Source organism: Ischnura elegans, chromosome 2, assembly GCF_921293095.1.
Source record: "Ischnura elegans chromosome 2, ioIscEleg1.1, whole genome shotgun sequence".
Lineage (NCBI taxonomy): Eukaryota > Metazoa > Arthropoda > Insecta > Odonata > Coenagrionidae > Ischnura > Ischnura elegans.
In genome coordinates, this window is record NC_060247.1 from 119,627,873 (window position 1) to 119,648,330 (window position 20,458).

The window sequence follows — 20,458 nt, forward strand, 5'->3', positions numbered from 1 at the left end:
TCGAGTTGGCTGTGGGATCCAACTATTGGATGAGGGATATGTTCGAGATTGGTGTGGGGACCAACACTTGGACACTACAACCAAATTATGATTGTCCAATTTAATTAGATATACCACCTAATCGCTTTGGCTGCCGTGTCTGTTGCAGTGGATACTGCATCCAACTTTCACTTATCCAATTAAAACTGGATGTCTCATCCAATCCTTTTTTTGAGTGCACATTTGACGTCTAGATATGAATAATTTTTATTTTCTTGAACTCATAAATAAAGCCATGCTAAGCTTAGCCGAACTATGAAAGTCGGTCTTTGGATCGATTCTCGGTCAAGGGAAATTTTCTCTAGAGGTATTACATATGGAATCAAATGGTAGGTTTGAAAAATACCAATTGCGAAAAGTCTGTGGAATATACAAAGCTTGTTTATTTCACTGAATCATACAGTTTCAACGTGTATAGCCTCAAACTTCATGTTATTCAGTTCACATGGCTTAGAATCCATTCTCTGTGGTAACTTACTCTCGTGTAACCATCTGGTCCAACGTCACATCCCTTCGCGTTCCCAAATGATAATAATCCAATCAAAAGATTGGGACCTTCTCTGTTGAAATCCTTATAAAGTGGTCCACCACCATCACCCTAAAGTAGAAAGGAAAAAAAATTCTATCTGAGAAGGAAAAATATTTCAAATGTACACAAAAAATAAAACAGATCCTTTTATTGTTTCATTACATGCCCTTAAAACGTAAATATTTAAAAATAATTGTCTCCTATATATCTGTGTAAATAAAAAAGCGAAGTAATGTTCTGGTTTGACAATTTTAAAATATCATCATCAATTGCCCTTCGCTGGCAGGTCCCAAACACCAAAGTGGTGTCCACCTCATTCTGTCTGAGACCTCCATTGTGGTTTCCCTATAGCTTCTTCATTACCTTAATGCGACTGCTATCTTCAGCATTCTTCCTCCTCTTTTCTTTTCTCTTTCCACTTTTCCCTCGATTGCTGTATTTAAAATCCCCTTCCCTCTTAAAATATGCCAGATCCAATTGCTCTTTCTCTTCATTACAGTTTTTAATAATGTCCTTTCCTCTCCAACTCTCCCCAGCACCTTCTTATTCCTCACTTCAGGGACCCACTTCACTCTCTCTCATATTTTCCACACCAACATTTCAAAAGCGTTGTTCCTTTTCCTATCTCTTCTTCCCAAGGTCCGCGTTTAACATCCATATAACGCAACACTCAACTCGTAGCATTTCACTATTATCTTCCTCGTCCCTAAATTCATACTGCTACATAGTACCTTCTTCTCTTCTTATTAAATGCTATCTTTACCATAGCTATTCTCGTCTTTATCTCTCTCACTCCTCCAGTCTTCAGTCGGCACGCTTCCTAAATATCTATCTTCCTTCTGACTTACTGTATCTTTTCCTCATTGATCACAGCATTCACGTTTCCGCCATCATTTACTCTCATAACTTTCGTGTCCACATCATTTTATTTCATTCCTTCCTCTGAATCGTATTATTCTTTGAAGTGCCCGTTTGTAGTCGGCAAGAATCCCCATGTCCTCGGACAACCTGATGAATTTTATCTCATGTCCTCCTATCACTATCCCTTTTTAACTTTTCATGGTTTTGATGACCATCTCCTCTATATATTAAATAGGGTGGGTGAAAGGCAGCAGCCCTGCATTACCCCCCTGCCCAGAAATATATTAAAATATATAAAAACAAAAAAATGGAAGGATCTCTCTAAGACTTTCCTACCTTGTAAGGTAGGCTTTACTGCAATTACATTTTTATTCCATTGCAAAATTTTGAAGGTAAAATTGATGTTCTTACATCGCATCCTCCTTGACCCGAATCACCGCGTGTGCAAATAATGCCGTCTGTAATACTGCTTCCGTAGACACTTCTGCAATCATCATTGGATATTACAGTCACAGGAGCATACTGCAGTACCTCAGATTCTGATCCACCTAAAAAATATAATTTAATCACTTTACATTCAAACTGAATATCTTAATTCTATTTATTATCATTCGTTACCGATGCAGGAAATCAGGGTGCATTTAATATGAATTCGCTAAGCTTAAAGGTGGAGGACTACTTGGATGGTTGTAATGTCGCATTCTTTAGTATCTACTGATTAGCGTGGCTAACTGGCGGTAATGAACTGCTGCCGAAACTATTGTCGCTCAATATGTCCGTTACTCCGCTATGATATACATGTTCCCCTGAAAAATATATTTACTCCATTGTTGTAGATTTTTCCATGACAATTGAGCTTTAGAAACAATTTTTATGTTCGAAATTTAATGTATTCTTATTGCTGATAGCTCGCTCTAGTTCCTGAATAATTTACTCATCTAACGAAATTAACCTTACATTCGAAAAAGGTATAAAAAAATTATATTGTGTATTTTTTAATTAGTATTTCCAATTTACTCTCCTTCTAGCTCTATAAATTTTTTCACGCGTTTTTACAACAATTTTAAGCCGTCAAAAAGTAGAGCTTTTAGATAGCCTCAAAATAGGCAATAATTTGGGTAATGACCTCTTCTTTAGACATAAAACTTTGCCTGTAAGCTATTTATTCAAATTTTGAAATAGTAAAAAGTTATTGGAGATAAAATCTAGTAAATGCGCTGAATTTTTTTAATGATTGAAACTTTAATTCCGTAATTTTGGCTATTGTAACTAAACAGATGAACAACCGTACATTGTCTTGCTGAAGAAAGAACGTTTTCTGCTCCAAATAAGGACGCTTTTCTTGATTTCTGTCATTAACCGGTCCAATAGCAATTTATAATACTCTTTTGTTATCGTTTTTTCCTTTACCCCGTAATCGATGTGGATTATTCTGCATGCATCACAAAATATCGTTACCATGACCCTAATGGCCCATTTCACCATTTTCGCCTGTTTTGGAGCACTTTCATCTTAAAAATTACATTTTTCACCGGTTATTTTGTCTTTGAAGTGTAGGGATGAGCCCATACTTCATCAAAAGTTGTGTATCGACGCGGAAAATCCTGAGGATACGGCTGAAAGGCGCCAAAACAGCCTCAGCGTTGACGACACGATTTCATTTATTCTTTGGGGGAGATAAGAGGGCTTTATGGGGGATGAGAGGGCTTTAGGGGGGTGAGTGGGGTTAGTGGGGGTTACTACCCCCAGGAAATGGGGAGTTCGAGAAAATATTTGAAAAAAAATGCCTGAAAGTGCATTTTACATTATTTTGGCACTTAAATTTTAACTTTAAGCAGGTGCAGATTTTATAAATCAAATTTTAGACAAGATTTTGGAATATTTTTTTGATTTCTCTAAGGCTTTGGGGTGGGGGGAAATATCCCCTCTTTCCCACCCCCTCCCACCCCATAGTTACGCCACTGACTGTGGCCAAATGTGGCAGCGATCTTGACGAGGTTTTTTTCACACCAAAATTATCGTGCAAAATTAAAGAAATTGCGCACTGCGATAAGCCTGTGGTCTTACATATTAACGCACTTCGTTTCGTCTATCACTGCCTTCGATTCGTTTTTCAGCCGCAAGACCTTATTTTAAAGGGCACAGCCGGATAAAGAGGGTGAAAAGTCCCCCCTCCGGGATTTTTCCCGTACTTGGGGTATGCAATTTAGGATCAAATTGGACAAACCTCCCCACATTTCCAACCTGCTAGAGGCCCACCAGGGCCGGCTAGATCGAAAATACGATTTTCACTCTTTTTTTAATATCTCGGTCAAAAAGGCATATTTTTTGATGTTGTTTGCGGCATTTGAAACCTTATTTAATGGAGCAGATTTCCAATTGTTTTCAAGAACTTTGAGCGGGACAAGATGATATTGCGTTGATTTGAAAATTTCTAACGCATGTTTTTATAAAATATGTTTGCGAGGGCCAAAAAGAAAAAACGTTTTATGGAGGTGTTTTTTAAAACCTTTCGGCTGACGTATTGAAAAAATAATTTTTAGGTGGTGGAACATCGCGAAAAAATGCGATTGAAAATATGCGATTTTGGCCATTTGCCTCTATGCTCTGGCCCTCCATAACACCCCTTTTGATATATTATAGTATTATACCGATTAAGGCGCCCTCCACAGGATCAGAATTGTATGTATACTGGTGCCGAAAATGGCTTCTCTGCCCTTGAAAACACCCGAGTATGCTAAAAAGAATTTCCCGGCCTACAACCCCCTCCGTCACTCCTTTCAAACGTTAGAATTGGTTTGATTTTACCGTAATAAACGCACCATGATAATTTATTGAACTTCCTCAATATCCTCCTTATCAGATATAAATTTATTGAAATTACTTCATCTATGCTAAACCATTGGGATTTAATCATAAGTTAATTATAGCTGTTTGCTGAAATAAAAAAAAATAATGGGTTTCAACTTTTTTCCAGTTGGCATACAAATAAAAAAAATCTGGTGAACAGTATCTAGCCAAACAGATGAATTTTCGGTGAATTTTCACTATATAATTTTATATTGACTCCAGGATGTCAATGAAAATTGGTCTAGAAAGGTTATTCGTCGCCCCCATCATCAAAGGTTATTTGTCATTGATGCTTGTTATTATAATGGCCGTCAAAACAATTCTAGTTAAAATTACGGCCGGTCTTTCGATTTTATCTTGGTACTGCCCCTTGGATAAATAATAAATTGCTGCTGCTATATGAGCGCAACACCGTATTCTTCTATTTCCATTACCACAATCACAGCAATATGTCAATATGCTGCCTCATACGATGCCATTTGCTGTAAGTATATTCTAAATAAAAATTACCTACCCGTCTTAATTTAGCCACGAAGCCTCTATCCAGAATCCAAAATGTCACACTTTTTCATGAAACTTTTCATTGGATATGCCGATTGCAAGATTGATTTTAGAGAATCGGCATCATTTTTGATTGGCCAAAAAAGGTCCGGGCATATGAACCATAATCCATCAAGGGTAAAAATAGGGAATGGTTACAAATGGGAACTAGTACTGTTCATGTGTCCGGTTTGAAGCTTGAGCAGAAAAACTATCAGCCCTTGACTAACTGACCTAACATCCGAATTTCTCGTCGACGTTACTCAATTACTTGGTCCCAAGGCAAACCAGTAAAAGTTCGCGGACAATCAGTTGTCTGGAAAATTCAAGTCACAATGTTTCACCGTCAAACTGCGGTTAGATAAATATGCCACTTTGTCCACAAATAGACTAATTTTAGATACATGCAAGGAAATAATTATGCAATAGATACGGAAAGTGGTAATTTCATAGGTAAAAACCGCTTATCATGTAGATAATCCTTACACACCACATTTTTGAAAGGAATGATCAACCTTCTTTCACCTGCAATCTAGCTTCTACGGTAACAGGATGGAGGTAATTTGTAGCGGTATATCCACAAATGAGACAGCATTTGTGCGTAGATACAACGCGGGGAAAACTCAAATCGAGCTCATTTTCTTAATCTATATTCTGAAATTCCGGCGGTTTTTGGAGGCCCTGAAACCATTTTCGGCACCAGTACACATACAATTCTGTTCCTGTGGTGTGCGCCTTAATCGGTAGAATACTATAATATATAAAAAGGGGTGTTATGGAGGGCAAGAGCATAGAGCCAAATGGCCAAAAGTGCATATTTTTAATCGCATTTTTTCGCGATGTTCCACCCCAACCAAAATTAACCCAAAGAGTTGCAACACAAACATAGATGTGCGATAAACTTAATGCCGGCTGCAGGGCTATTCAGTAACTCTTTACGCGGTCGCGAAGACGAAAGATTCCGTTTACGTGGTTACGCCGCGTAAACATTCGAAGACGCGTAATTTGCTATTCAGTAGGCTTCACGAAAACATTTTCGTGCCTTCCCCTCCGCGGTAGTGGGGAAGTCGAAGATACCCGAAGTTTTCCTGCAATACGTCACTGCGAGCCAATCAGAGAAAATCGGCATGCAATTGTCCTCGACAAACAAAAATAGAGCGAGATTCAGCTGGTAAATGCAATGCTATTATGAATTATAACGTTGATTAATGAAAAGTATGTTGTACACTTTTAAATATAAGTGAGAGCTCAACGTGTATATTAATGTTGAAGGTGAGTGCGTTGGAAATATGTATGCGATTAACCACCTAAGATTACAGTGAGTAATTGGGATAAAAACTTGTAAATGAGAGGAATTTGGCGTTATTATGCATTTGCTTATGCCAGATTTTAGGTATGCCTTTGCTTTGATGGACCCATTTTAATGATAATACAAGTATTTGAATTGAAGTAGTCAGTTTCGTCATATCGTTTATCGCAGAATTGGCCGGATAATTAGTTATAGGCAATGAAAATAGTAATGTAAACAGTCCTCATGAGTGTGGTAAAATGTTTTGAAAATTATTATCAACCGCAAGCAGGGGCGGATCCAGGATTTTTTTCTGGGAGGGGCACAAGCAAGGCTTTATCCTGGATTTTGTTCTGGGAGGGGCACAAGGATACCTCGTAATACAAAACGAACGCAATGATAATGGGACCGTATTAAAAATCTTGCATATTTTCGAGGGTCTGGGGGGGGGGCACGTGCCCCCGTGCCCCCCCCCCCTGGATCCGCCTATGACCGCAAGCGATGTCCTAAAAATAGTTTGCTTAATTATTGGAAGACTGTAGATAAGAAAGGATAACTTTACGGGATAAGAGCTGGTAACAGGGTGCTAAGAAGACGGAAAATAAGGTGAAGAACTAAACCCCTCAAAATAGATAAAAATAAGAATCTATTTACAACGGACTGCCTATCGTTACGTTGCAACCCTGACTTCAATGTTCACAATTTGTATCCTGGTATTAACATTTAAGAGTTATGGTACTGACGAAATGCGTCTCAACATTTGTCGCTAACGTATATAAGTACGCTTAACTTTTTAGAATAGAAGTGACATTAAGTTCATATTTTTATTGAATAAATTCAAATTCTTCATTTTGTAGTGGTTTCAATTTAAGAGATACCTTGGGAATTTTTAAATTATGTACAAAGTCAAGTGAAGGAGTTTATACCTCATAATTTTGGATTCTTAAAAACCAATCACGCTATAATATTATATAGGTAGCAAATTTGCAGCAACTAAAGTCATCAGCACACCTAAAAATATCACTTTCTTACTACCGTTCCCAAGAAAAAGGAAGCACAGCCTGAATGGGTTGACTGAGCCTAACTTAGTTTTCGTTGACAACTCTCGTCGCGTAAACTGAAGCACGAAACTTACGTGGCGAAATGTTCGAAATGGCTTACAGAATAGCAACAATGTGATTTTCGCGATCCCGTCACGAAATCTTTCGTCTTCGCGACCGCGTAAACAGTTACTGAATAGCCCTGCTGGTTTTGATTTCCTTTTCAGAGTTAACTCTTTCACGAACGAGTGTTTGATCATCGCACGAAATCCTCTTTTATCTATTTTTAAAAACAAATTAAAGTTGTTCACTGCAATCGGGAAGAGCAATGAAAGTATGGATACGGTTGACACTTTAACAATTGACTTGTCACGTATGCTGCTTTCTGGTTGACAATATTTTTTTACACTAAGAGAGCAATTTCTCTGAGATTCTAAGGACTATTGAACGACCCTCGTAGAACGAGGAATAGACTTACCCGCATAAGAAGAACCCCATCCACTAAGCCACGCTGGTTCGTTGACGTATGTATCGTCATTTGTTGGAAGCAGAGCCGGAGAAATGTAGTCTGGAAAGAGATGAAAATTTTTTGAATGGTAAAGTTCCTTTCATCAACTAACGGTTGAAAACTATCTTGCGACAACGTTCCATACCACGGGATTTAGCATATGACGAATGATACGACGAATAATAATCGTGAACTAGTTTCGATGCATTCATACATATAACAGTAAAGTTTGAGTCAATATTAAAGTGGACATATACTACATCCTTTGCATATTTCGTATTACGTCGTTGTTTTCCTTAAAATCTCGCCTCAAATTGTTGATTTCATATGTAATTATTATTTAAATGGCTCACAATTACACAATTGTTGTCTTTAAACTTAAGATACCTTTATAGTAGATAATTGCATAGAGTAGGTGTTAATTTGTATAGTTAAGAAAAAGCGCGTATTTTGGAAATCACACATATATAAGAATTACTCAGTTTTCGGAGTTATCTACTTCTTATACATACCATTAAAGCGGAGTTTCTCTGACAGCTTCAGAAAGGCAATATCATTGGATAGTTCTCTGAATCATATCCTCCGTGGATAATGAGATAATATACTCAAATAAATTGCTGTGAGGAAAAATTCCCCTGGATCGGGAATCGAACCACTGACCTTTGTCTTTCCGGGCTACGCTGTCCAGGTTCCTGAACTAGTTAGTCCGATGACCCTCGGTACAATTGCAATGGGATCTCAGGAACCTGGTTTGCGTAAATAAATCTCTCAGCTTTCGTAGTTATTAACTTTATAAAGTTACTACTTATACATACCATTAAAATGGAGTTGCTGTGACAGCTTCAGCAAGGCAATATCATTGGCTACTGCGTTTGGATCGAATCCATCGTGAATAATGGCCTCTACAGATTGTACAACAACTCGCGAGCTCTCATCCCCGCGAAGCTTTACAACGCCCGCGTAGATGGTGAACAGCTTCCCCCTGAAAAATTCACAAGTGAAATAAAATTTTCAAATGAAATCGCTGCCATGAATTCCAAATTTATAGAAAGCAATATCCTCATTGAATGCAGTAAAAAAATCGAATTTACACGATAATTTTGTGCTACTCTGAAACTCGTATTTGGTTTGATACAATCTGTTTATAAGTTTTTTCTTATCTCGTATATACCCTGCCTTGGAATTGTTATCTGTGAGCGTACACGTCAAATAAGTAAAAAATACCATTTAAGTGGAACTCCTCTGACAGCTTCAGTAAGGCAATGTGATTGGTTAAATGGTCAGGATTGTTTTTTATATGGCCTAGTGGTCTTTCTTCATTTTTTGAGTGCCACAGTTTCATCTAAATTTGCGATTATCTCACTTACCTACGAAAACTGGGGCTATCGTCAAACTTTAAGTCATTCGTATGTATTCCATATAATACTGTAAGATATATGAGGAGTTATAGCAACGCTGCCTGGTAAATTATCTCCAAGGTTAGAATTGCCTCTACGGCAAAATCGATGCTACTACGGGAATCAACCCTTTTCAAGTAATTTCTTCTTGACATTTTCACAAAATTCGACTCACCCTACTGCACATTGAGCCGCTGTTACCACATATGAAGGATGAATGATTACGCCTCCACAGAATACTGACGTATCAGAGTCCACAGAAACCTGGAATGGAATTTGCCCCAATGTAGCTGTAAAACCACCAGCAATCTTTGGCTGGGCTTTTTCGTGCCCTGAAATATGATAATACACATATTAGAATGCTGATAGCAAAGGCACAATTTTTAATCAGTGTGTATGAATATATACTCATAGTTATACTATTGGTTAGTAAACCACGTTGATTTTGGACATTTGGATTTTTTTGATTTTGTAAGTGCTAAAATGTTCTACCGTGTAAATTAACTGGATAAATAAGTTTCAGGCAGGGTAAAAAGTAAACAATAATGGAAAATGAATTGCGTACCCTGTTTTTTCATTTTTATTCTAAGAGCTAATTATGATACCCGGCTAAAAGTAGCCAATCCGTATCAATATTACACGCGTGTTTTCCTTCCCAAAACTATAAATAGCATCTTTCCTGGATATTTTCAAAAAAAAAAAACAAATTAAAATACAACGATTTTCCCCAAAATGCCGTTATTACAATAACAACAGCAGTCTCGCGTTGAGCGATACTTGGGGGCCAATGCTGAAAACTATGAAGTCATCGGAGGCCGAAAATCGGCGCCATCCAATAGGAAGACCCTTACACAAGGATAAAATAATAAATAAAATGGACACTCTCAACCGGCAGGAAACCCGAAAAATGTCGAGAGAAATCCCGAGAAATCTATTTCACCTAAATTATTTATCTAAATTGATGGCCTTCTGAATGAACTCTCTCCTTAGACGAAACCAGCCCCAAACTTCCTAGCTGTTGTCTTGCCTATCACTTGCACTTATCAAAATATGTAGGAAGCGATGAGTGACATTTCAAGAACAAGGCTGTCAGGAAACAATAAAACTCTACTAGTTCCATTATAATTTATTCACAATCGACGGGTTTCACCTTCTGGCCAGAAGTTGATACGCTGTATAGAAACCGGTCATTAAGGAGTTCCATCAAGTAACGCCTCAAAACATTGCATTTATTAGATCAAGGAATCAAGATGAATGGAGAATAAATAGCCATGCTATGATTCGCAGACATTGGACTATGTACAGTACTCCATGAATAAAACTGAATAAGTGTTTCAGGAATACAATGCGAAAAAGAACAAAGCACTGAGAGAACAGGTTTGGATGTTACACGCTAAACCCTTTTTGGCGGGGAGGTTTGTATGCGCCATCAAGAATGATACGATGTGAGAACTAAAATATTGGATGTGAGAACCAAAGGCAAAGATTGTCCAACCGAACACGTCTTGCCAATGTACTTTGGATGGGAGACGCAAAGTTATAGTTGGTGCAATTTGCCAGTTTTGGTATGAAATCTTAATCTTCCCAAGTAGCCTTCCGCGGAGATTATGATGATATTTAGTGATTTTTCCGGGTATTATTCCGCGTTTATCCATTTTGCAAGACAATATTTCGCCAACGTTCCAGTTTGGCTTCCTCAGGTCCACTGAAGTGTCGACGCTCACGCATTAAGTGATGCGCCGCAGGCGCGTTCCCGCTGTCCCGGCGAAACCAGTTCACCCTAACCAGCCAGATAATATTTGTACGATTTTTTTGCGCATTTGTTTATTTTGTGGGTGTATTGTTTTGTTTCAAATATTCATATTAATTTTAGGATAATATATATATTTTTTTAAATTCGTTAAATTGACAATATGTTTGATTACGTTTGGAATAAAGTTTACATTGGAGTATTAATATATTTACAATTTGGCAATAGTATTAATGATACATTATATTTATTATTTTAATATTTATTTTCCATTATTCGTTTCTTTGAATAATATGTATTTTTTGATTGATTACATGTTTTTTTTATTCTTTTGATGTACATATTTCTTTTTTTGTTGATATAATTTTTTTGTTATTGTTATTATTTTTTTCCATTCTTTTTAAGTATTTTATTAATTTTTTAAATCATTTTTGTATGCTTTATTTTCATTTTTTATCATTTCTTTTTTGATCGTTTTTTCATTTGTTTTTTTAAACATTTTTTTACGTTAATTTTTATTTGAACACTTTGTACTAGGAAATAGACAATTGTAATACCTTCTTACATTGAGACATTTATAATACCTTTTAACGATAGTGACTATATCTACAAGAAAGGAAGACATAGGATATACTCATAGCCGAGTTATTTGTTGAGGCAGTTTGTATGTGGTGGGGATTGCTGGATCATAATCCCATATGTCTGTGAGTGATGTGTTTTGGGTTGCCCCGAGCCTGGACTTGAAATTGTTTGCTAGTTTAGAAATAAACTGATTTACGTTGGGAAGCTTGCGTGTTGTCAGCACGTCTGCTATTTGGACAAATCTGGTTAGGTTAAGGAGTAGGCGTAGGGATTTGCTTTTGGAATATTTCCAATTTACGTCTTATAGTTTGCGATAGTGCAAATATCTCGCAGCCGTATAGAAGGGTGGGTCTAATGGTGGATGTGTACAGTTTGACTCTGCTGTTGTGGGAGAAAGGTGAGGTTTTGGAGCATAGTGCGGCAATTGCCTGTCTAACTCCTACAGCCTTGCCGGTACAGTAGCGTAAGTGAGGTTTGTAGGACAGCTTTTCGTCTAGCAGAGCTCCTAGGAATTTGTGGGTGGGCGCTCTTGGTATTCGAGTTTTGTTTATGAAGGGTGATGTCTGTGGTGTAAATTTGCGTCTTTGTGAAAAGTTTATATGTGTACTTTTGGTGGCGTTGATTTTTATTTTCCATGTATTTGTCCATTTGTTGATGAGTCTTTAAGTGAGTGTTGAGTTTGTTTATGTTGGTGTCTCCCCGCCGTGACGTCGCTGCTATAGCGGTGTCATCAGCGTACATGTGTAGTGAAGTGTTTGATGTGTGTGGCATGTCGTTTACGTATAGTGTGTATAGCAGCGGACTAAGTATCGATCCTTGCGGAACACCTGCCTCCATTGGCCTTAGGGATGAATGAGGTTTGGCTTCGGCGACTAAGAATTGCCTTTTGAGAAGGTATTAATGAATATAATGTCAGGAAGGGGGAATTTTAGTTGATTGAGTTTGAATAGAAGGCCTTTATGTAGAAAGTTATTCATTATATACACCCCGTTTGCCGCCTTTTTTGTGGAGGTATGCCCTGATTGGTCAGGATCTTTGAAGACCCTTTTCCACGTGCTGGCGAGATTGTAGCCACCTTCACGGTTTAAGTTCTTTGTTGTTTTGGCTATTTCAACTGCCTCCCTGATTATTCTCGGGTAGTAGCGGCCTTCTTTGTTCAATAGAGTCGCGTTGTCAAAGTCAATATTGTGTGTCGGTCCACTCCATTGGTGTTCCGCCACCGCTGACTGGGTGAAATTTCTATTTTTTACGGCCCTTCTGTGCTCTTGGACTCGGCATTTCAGTGCTCGTGATGTTTGGCCGATGTAGGAATCACCGCAGCTGCATTTAATCTGGTATACTCCTCCACAATGTCTTTAGGGTGGTGTTCTTTCGTGTTGACGAGGATATTCGACATCTTGGTGACGCATTTGAATCTGGTCATGATGTTGTGTTACTGGAGGGCTCTCGCGATCTTTTCCGTGGTACCGGCGACGTAAGGTAGGATAGCGTGAGCTCTCGACTTTTCTGTAGTAGGGCTCTCTTCATTAATCCTTTTCGGGGGCCATCAGCGACTGCTTACGTTCCATTTCGTGGAAAATCTTCAAGATATTTTCTCATCGGAAGCTGTTCATCTGGAAAGTTTCCATTAAATGTCGCATTTCTTTTTCGATGGAGGCAGCGTCTAAGAGGGAGCATGCTCGGTGGAACAATGTTTTAATTACTCCGAATTTCTGTTGTGGGTGGTGATGGGAGTCTGCATGGAGATATCGGTCCGTGCGGGTCTTTTTACGAAAAACGGAGTGCCCCCAAGTCCCATCTCCTTTCTTCTCGACCAGTACGTCTAGAAAAGGTAGGCGGTTGTCCGTTTCCGTCTCCATGGTAAATGTTATGGCAGCATTTTGTGCTTTCAGGTGGTGCAAGAACTTCTGAAGTTCATCTTTTCCGTGGGGCCATATCACAAATGTGTCATCTACGTACCTCACACAGAGTTTTAGCTTTTTGTTGAAGGACTGCAAGGCTTTCCGTTCAAAATCTTCCATGAAAAGATTGGCGATTACCGGGGAGAGTGGGGACCCTATTGCAGCACCATTTATTTGCCTGTAAAATCTTCCGTTCCACGTGAAGTAGGAGTTTCTCAGGAAAAATTCCACCATCTTTGGGATGTCTTCTGGCAGGCCGTCACTTGTGAATGTCTTGATTATCTCCACGGCTTCACCAATTGGGATGTTTGTGAAGAGAGATACTACATCGAAACTTACTAAAATATCATCCTTGCTTATTTTGGCCTTTTTTATAATCTCAATGAAGTGAGCGGATTTCTTCACATGCGTAGACGTCTGACCGGAGAACGGTAAGAGTTGATGGGCCAAATATTAGGCGAGTTTATGAGATGGAGTGTCTATTGCACTCACTATGGGTCGTAGAGGGACACCTTGTAACATTTGAAGTTTTTATCGTGGATATCACGAGAGCACGTGCCGCATCACGCTTAAAGGTTTGAAATTTTGGTATTTTTGGGTGTTTTCCGGACATAAATGAAGATGATGTCATTCTCGGATTATTATATCCCTTTTTTGTCTTCTACAACGACTTGTTAGACCACTCCAGAGTATCACCTCAAATTTCTTTCATTTCGGTCCTTTGGTTCCCGAGATATCGCACCGAGAGTGAACGCGCGCCACCCCAGTCAGACAATTTGGGTGGCTTGCGGGTTGCATATCTCGATATTTGTTGATTATTCTCACCCGTCGTTAAAGCATAAAATTCTCTAGATAAACGTTAGACTTCGGCAATATAGCCTTGAATGCTATATTTATCTCTATTTATAGCCAAAATGGAATTAATAGCAGTGATTTGTTCTTCAAATCTAAATTTTGATTATTGAAAATGATACTGCTGAAAGAGGAGTTAAATTGATAGAGGAGTTTTATAAAATTCTTACGGTGGGCAGCAGTTACGTGGGAAACGGAAAGGAAGTAAAAGTTCATGGAAAAGTCCTCAGAGGAATACCTAGGGACAAGTATCTATAGGACCAGTGGCGCAGCGAGGGGGGATTTTGGGGGATAACCCCCTCCCCCACCCCAGAGCTAAGAAAATTTTTAAGTTTAATACATTTCACTTAATTGGATTAATATTACTTATTGAAAAGTGTAAATATCAATAAAAAATATCCCTCAGAAGGCCGTAAAACTTACCATTTTTAACCATTTATCTGAAAAATTTTCTAGAGGAGGGCCTCAGCACCACTCGCTTACCCTGGCGAGTATTCCACACCCTCAGACACCCCAGTGTTTTGCGCCTGAAATCCCCCTAGCCTTAATTCCTAGCTGCGCCCCTGTATAGGACAGATATCTACCGATTCGATCGATAGATTTTTCTTCCTTATAGGAAAATCTACTAGAATTGGTAGAATATTAATAGCGTATTGCTTGGTTTCGCTAATAGTAGGGCCCGCCCGCCTTTGTGACGGTGCGGGACTCCTCGTCCCCGCCCTTCCTCCCCAGTCCTTTCCCTGGAGGTATCGTCGGGCTCTCATCGCGGCATTGCCTCCAATCCTTTTTTCCTTTCTGTCCTCCCCCCTTCTGGGCGCAGAGGTGAAAAGCTCGCGCTTATAGACCCTGCCCTAGGAGTGTAACCCGCGAGCCCGCCCCAAGGGTTTCGTTCCACTTGTATAGGACAGATCAAGAAGGATACGATTACCTTAGGGAGGTAAGATAACTAACTTGATATAGTAAGGAATGGAGGTTTGCTCTTAACCAATGTTTGGTTTGCAATACCATTTATGAATACAGCCTTGCTTCCTGAAAATTCGTGCTGCATGTCACCTAATAAATAAATAAATATCTTTTAAAGCTATTTTCCTCTAAGTTCAATACTGAAGGTTTTACGATTATTAGAATTCAAACGCACATTTCACCACGATTGGTGCAAGGTTTGAGGTATTATGGGGGATGAAATATAAAATTATAAAGTAGGCTTTACCATGCTCCAGTCCCCTCAACCGGATGTTTTTCTTTGCGTAAACCACTTGCGATTGTCTGTCGATAGAACGAAGTCGTTGAACGTCAAATGCCTGTGAAGAGAATATCAAATCCCTTTTTAGACGCTTATAAATGTGGCATCGAAGTCTTTGGAGTTGAATATAATGTATGCATCGAGGCAGGATTTGGTGAAAATTCTTATAATTGTTATTACACGACATAGACAAAATTATCCTTTGCATTTATTTAACGATTTACAAATTTAGTTGCATTATTCAAGTATTGACTATGCTATGTTAGAAAACAAAAAGCGTCGTTAGTAAAATAAATTGATTGGAAAAGAATGTTAGTGTTTCATATAAAAAACGTTTATGATAGATTTTTCTATTATTTATTCAAGTCTTCTGCTCTGTGCATATTTGTATCCATTTGTTGGTCCAACAAGGACAAAGGAAAACTTGTGTCCATTTGTAGATGATTTACATTGACTATTTGCTGGCCTAGATGGAAAGTTAACTCGATCAACCAGTAATTGGCGAAAATAGATGGAAGAATTATCGTTGCTAGCAAATTCTAGGCAGCAAATCTATTTTCCTTTGCAGTATCAGGTAAGGGTTTAGCTGGGATTCAAAAACATAATAAAGATCGTCTGGTTCTGCAAATAATATTTTGACATAAAATTCAATGAACACTATTATAAGAAGAAGGAAAATGTGGTAAATACCTGTACATGGGCACAGATGATCAAGACAACAGCTACTAACAAGGTTTTCATGTCTGAAGTAGAACTATCACTGTGAGTTCACCAAATACGAATAAGGAATGAGGAGTAAGACAAATTATTTACATATATATATATATACGAAAATTTACCCAGATAATTATCCGCGGAAATTGCAAAACTTCGAACGGTATCTTAAAACTCAGTAATCACGCGATCGAAGATTACATTTTGGTGGAGGTATTTCACGAATTAATTCTCATTAAGTACTCTGTTTATCTGCTTTTCATGGGTCCCATTGTAATTGAGATATAAATAATTAATCAAATCGATCTTAATCATGATAATAATATTAATCCAGTGTCACATTTGGTAAAAAATATGGTCGTACCCGCAAAGACTATAGATAGCCGCGTGAATTTGTTTTTTTTTTTTTAGCATTGATAAATTCAGTTTTTCTTGAGTGCTTCATATAAGCAAATTTTAAGTATAAAAATTGCGAAACGCCGAATTGTATCTTGAAACTCTGTTATCAGGAGTTCGAAGACTATATTTTGCTAATTATATATTTCGGGGATTACTTCCCTGGAATTAATATGTCTATCTGATGTCAGCGGTTGCCATGTCATTGTATTTGAGATTATAGCTGATCAATCGGTTTCCTTTGAGATAGCGATATTAATCCAATACATCATTTGGTAAAAGTATGAATGCACTCGAAATTATTTAAGAGATTTTACTTGTTATGAATTATAAATGAAAGAATTGCAAAACACCGGATGGTACTTTGAAACTCAGTTATCTAGCATTCGAAGATTATATTTTGGTGAAAAGTTTTCACGGATTAATTATCTTCAAGTAAACTGTTAATCAACTTTTCATGGTTCCCATGGTAATTGAGATTATATATCATTAACCAAATCCCTCGTCAAGATAATAATATCAATCCCATATCACATTTGGTGAAAAATACAGTTGTACTCACAGTGACCTTTGGTAGCCCTACCAGTAACCCTTTATTATTATTTTGTTTATATATATTAATTAATTCATTTTTTCTCGAGGGTTTCCTATTTTTAAATTGTTAGTATAAAAATTGAAAACCTCCCTACGATAACTTGAACCTCTGTTACATGGAGTTCGAAGGCTGTATTTTTATAGAAAAATTTTGGGTATGAATTCTCTGTAATTAAATTACCTATTTGATTTCAGTGGCTGACAATGTATTTGAGATTGTAACTCTTCAATCAGTTTTCTTTAAGATGTAAATATTAATCCTTATATTATTTGGTTAAAAAATGAACGTGCTCGCAAAGAATAAAGACAGACTCATGACAGCAGTGCCCCTCATCAGGGTAGAGCCAATTTCGTTTGTCTATTATTGATTTATTCGGTTTATTTTGAGAGTTTTCTCGCTGCAACTTATAATGTATGAATCGGAAAACGCCGGACGGTTCCTTGAAACTCATTTATCAAGTTTTCGAGGATTACATTTTGGAAAATGATTTCGGAAATTGGATCATTTTAATTAAAAAATATGGGAGCTTATCAACACTGTGGGTAGATCGCTTGGTTTCGTATCGAGGAGTCCCGGGTTCAAATCCAAGTTGAAGCCTGCGGATACCCCCAAACAAAATCCTCGAAGTGCGAGTTGGCCGGTGTGATCGCGGTGAATTCTACCCTCACTTTTCCTGAACAACCTTAAGGTTGAATCACCGAGTAAATGTATTAAAATATTTACCCGATTTTCGCGGTTGCCATTGTATTTGAGACCATAACTCATCAACCAAAGCCTTCTTCAAGATATTAATATAAATCCAATGTCAGCTTTGGTACATTACTCGCCAATAATTATGACAGCCTCAGCTGTACCCCTTATTAGAATAGTGCTGATTTTGCTTGTTTGAAATTAAGTAAATCAGTTTTTATCGATAGCTCCCTTGCGGTAAGTACTTTAACCAATGCTTGTAGTTTTGAAATGCAGGCGGCGGTATTTCTTGCATATAAGAATCTATATGAGAGTCTGTATTTGAAAATTTATTGGCAAAAGTGAAATATTACAAACGGTCGAAAACAAACTGTTCTGCAAAAAAAAAAAATAGTTCAAAAAATGCCTGGCTACAATTTAGGGTGTTTCTGGCTAATTTTGGGTCGCTAAATCCGAAAATGACCTCCGTTTTTTTCTATCACCCTCCATTTTTACGCAACCCCTAAATTGGAGAAAACAGCCCCTTATCTAAACTTATCGCTTTTCAAGGGACTTTTAATAATGTTATCTGCTTCTGATTGGTAAAAACTGACGTTTAAAGGCTATCTGGGTTAAAGAGAGACAAACTTCACTGGGGTTGAAAAGATTTAGGGGGTGGAAATTGAAAAAAAAAATCAATTAAATTAATTGAAATAACAATTTTTCTTCGTTTTTTATGACATATGATGTGGTAGCTAGTGGAAAAGGTTTTAAGGTATGAATACAGAGTTCACCCCCCTATTTTGTAAAGGAGTAATATAACATAAAATGTAAGAGGGAAGTGGTATAAATTTCTTCCAAAAATATCTTAACACAAATCAGATTTGTCAAAATATAATTGTAACAGCATTTGGGGGCTCCTGAATTGACTTCGTTGTCCTCCTTACTTTTAGAGTAAGAGCTGAGAACTTTCCATGATATACATTGGATAACGTTGGGAAGTACATTTTAAATACATAGGGAAAAATCAGGAAATACACTGTAAAAGTTATTCACCACATGTTTTGACACGCTTGGACACGTTTTGACGTGTCTTCATGTGCCTTGGCAGTCGCACTTGATGATGTTCATCAATTAAATAAACCTGTGGTCTATTCAGTACGTCACACTCTTTCCTGCGTAGACTAAAGGAAAGTGATGACTGCAATTGTGCGAAAATCTTATGAACTTTATTTCGGGTGTAAAATTGGTGACCAAGACAAATCGTAGGCCCCCTAAATTCTGTTGCAGTTGTTGTCATAGAAGTCTTTGTGAATGGCTAATCTGGGGAAATCGTTCCCTAAATTTCGGAGTGCCAATGGTTTGAGTTGAACCCACTTGCCATTAAACGAATTGCTATTTTTGCGAAACCGACACTATGGGTTAAAAAAAACAATCCTGAAATCATTTATCTGAATTTACCGTCAGCAATTCGCCTAGTCATCGAGATGAATATTACAGCCCAATGTAGACATGATGTAGAAGATTCTTGATGAAGAACTTGATATAGAAGAACCCCAGACTAGTCAAAAAGGGCACCTCATACCATAACACGAGGACCTAAGTGATCTAATACAAGATTTAGACTTACCATAGGGTAAAGCACAACTTCTAGGCTCGCATTTGCAGCAATGGAATCTTTTGGCCGATAGTGTGAATGTTTCTTACTACAGAGGCAGACAGTCAACCCTCACTCAATTTTTTTCAACGGATGATGAAAATGATGATCTGATTTTCTGCACTGATATTGAAGGATTGGTGAGGGAGTTAGCGATCCAGAGCAATGAAGGCTATTTATCGACTCGTCGAAGACAAGTTTAATAATTGTTTTACTGAACAACGGCCACGATTTACCTTCGCTTCCTGTTGGATATGCCACTGTTTTAAAGGAAACCCATATTTACAGATTTTTGTGGCAGCTCTTTATACCACCTCCTAAACCCCCTCTTATACCCCCCTAAACGGAGGTCATTTTTGGATCCAGCGACCCAAAATTAGCCAGAAACACCCTAAATCGTAGCCAGGCATTTTTTGAACTATTTTTTTTGTAGAACAGTGTAATGAAGGTGCGCACAATCCTCTTTGATGAACACTCCTCATTTAAACTCAAATTATATTTCCACTTTAAGCTATCTCACTTGATTGCTGTTTGGTAATAATCGAGAGAGAGGCCGCTAGGTGTCGGCCTATGACACAACAGCGCCCAGGGTATAGAGGAGGAACTGATTGTTGAGTTGTATTGTCGTGTGGGCAACGGAGTACGTGACAGTACGGTGTTGTGCGTGGTGTGACGTACTCCGTTGCCTACACGAAAATACAACTCAACAATCAGTTCCTCCTCTATACCCTGGGCACTCTTGTGTCATAGGGCGACACCTAGCAGCCTCACTCTCGATTACTACCAAACATATTGGTTGCTAGAAGTCCCTTGTCTCCATTGGCTCCCTCTGTAGCTTCACCGGTGCCTAAAACCACAGGGGCTGTCAGCAGAGCTGTCACATTTGCATGTGGATTGTAAGGGCACTTGGCTGTCCCATCCACCCACTCCAGTACATGGCCCACGCGATCCATCTCTCGCCACGAGCATCGTGGTGAGTAAGCATTGGTTCCGCATGCAAAGAGCAGTTGTCGTCCTGTACCACCCGCCACCAGGATGCGCACGAAG

General features: G+C 38.3%; 1 protein-coding gene across 1 annotated transcript; it reads right to left on the reverse strand.

The window, feature by feature from the left end:
* Positions 1 to 398: 398 nt before the first annotated feature.
* LOC124154513 (brachyurin-like) lies at positions 399 to 16,184 on the reverse strand. The gene is made up of 7 exons (XM_046528306.1): positions 16,071 to 16,184; positions 15,348 to 15,438; positions 9,228 to 9,384; positions 8,471 to 8,637; positions 7,626 to 7,715; positions 1,841 to 1,977; positions 399 to 637 (listed from the first exon to the last, which is right to left on the reverse strand). The coding sequence occupies exons 1-7, from the start codon at positions 16,119 to 16,121 to the stop codon at positions 476 to 478; spliced, it is 855 nt and encodes a 284-aa protein (XP_046384262.1). The 5' UTR covers positions 16,122 to 16,184; the 3' UTR covers positions 399 to 475.
* Between the last annotated feature and the right edge of the window lie 4,274 nt (positions 16,185 to 20,458).

Bases quoted from the DNA above. Each gene is read 5' to 3' on its own strand.
- LOC124154513 (XM_046528306.1), bottom strand. From the start codon at position 16,121: ATGAAAACCTTGTTAGTAGCTGTTGTCTTGATCATCTGTGCCCATGTA. The intron at 8,638-9,227 runs GTGAGTCGAATT...TGAATTTTTCAG, and splicing joins GCGGCTCAATGTGCAGTAGG to GGGGAAGCTGTTCACCATCT. The intron at 638-1,840 runs GTAAGAACATCA...TTTCTACTTTAG, and splicing joins CGGGTCAAGGAGGATGCGAT to GGTGATGGTGGTGGACCACT.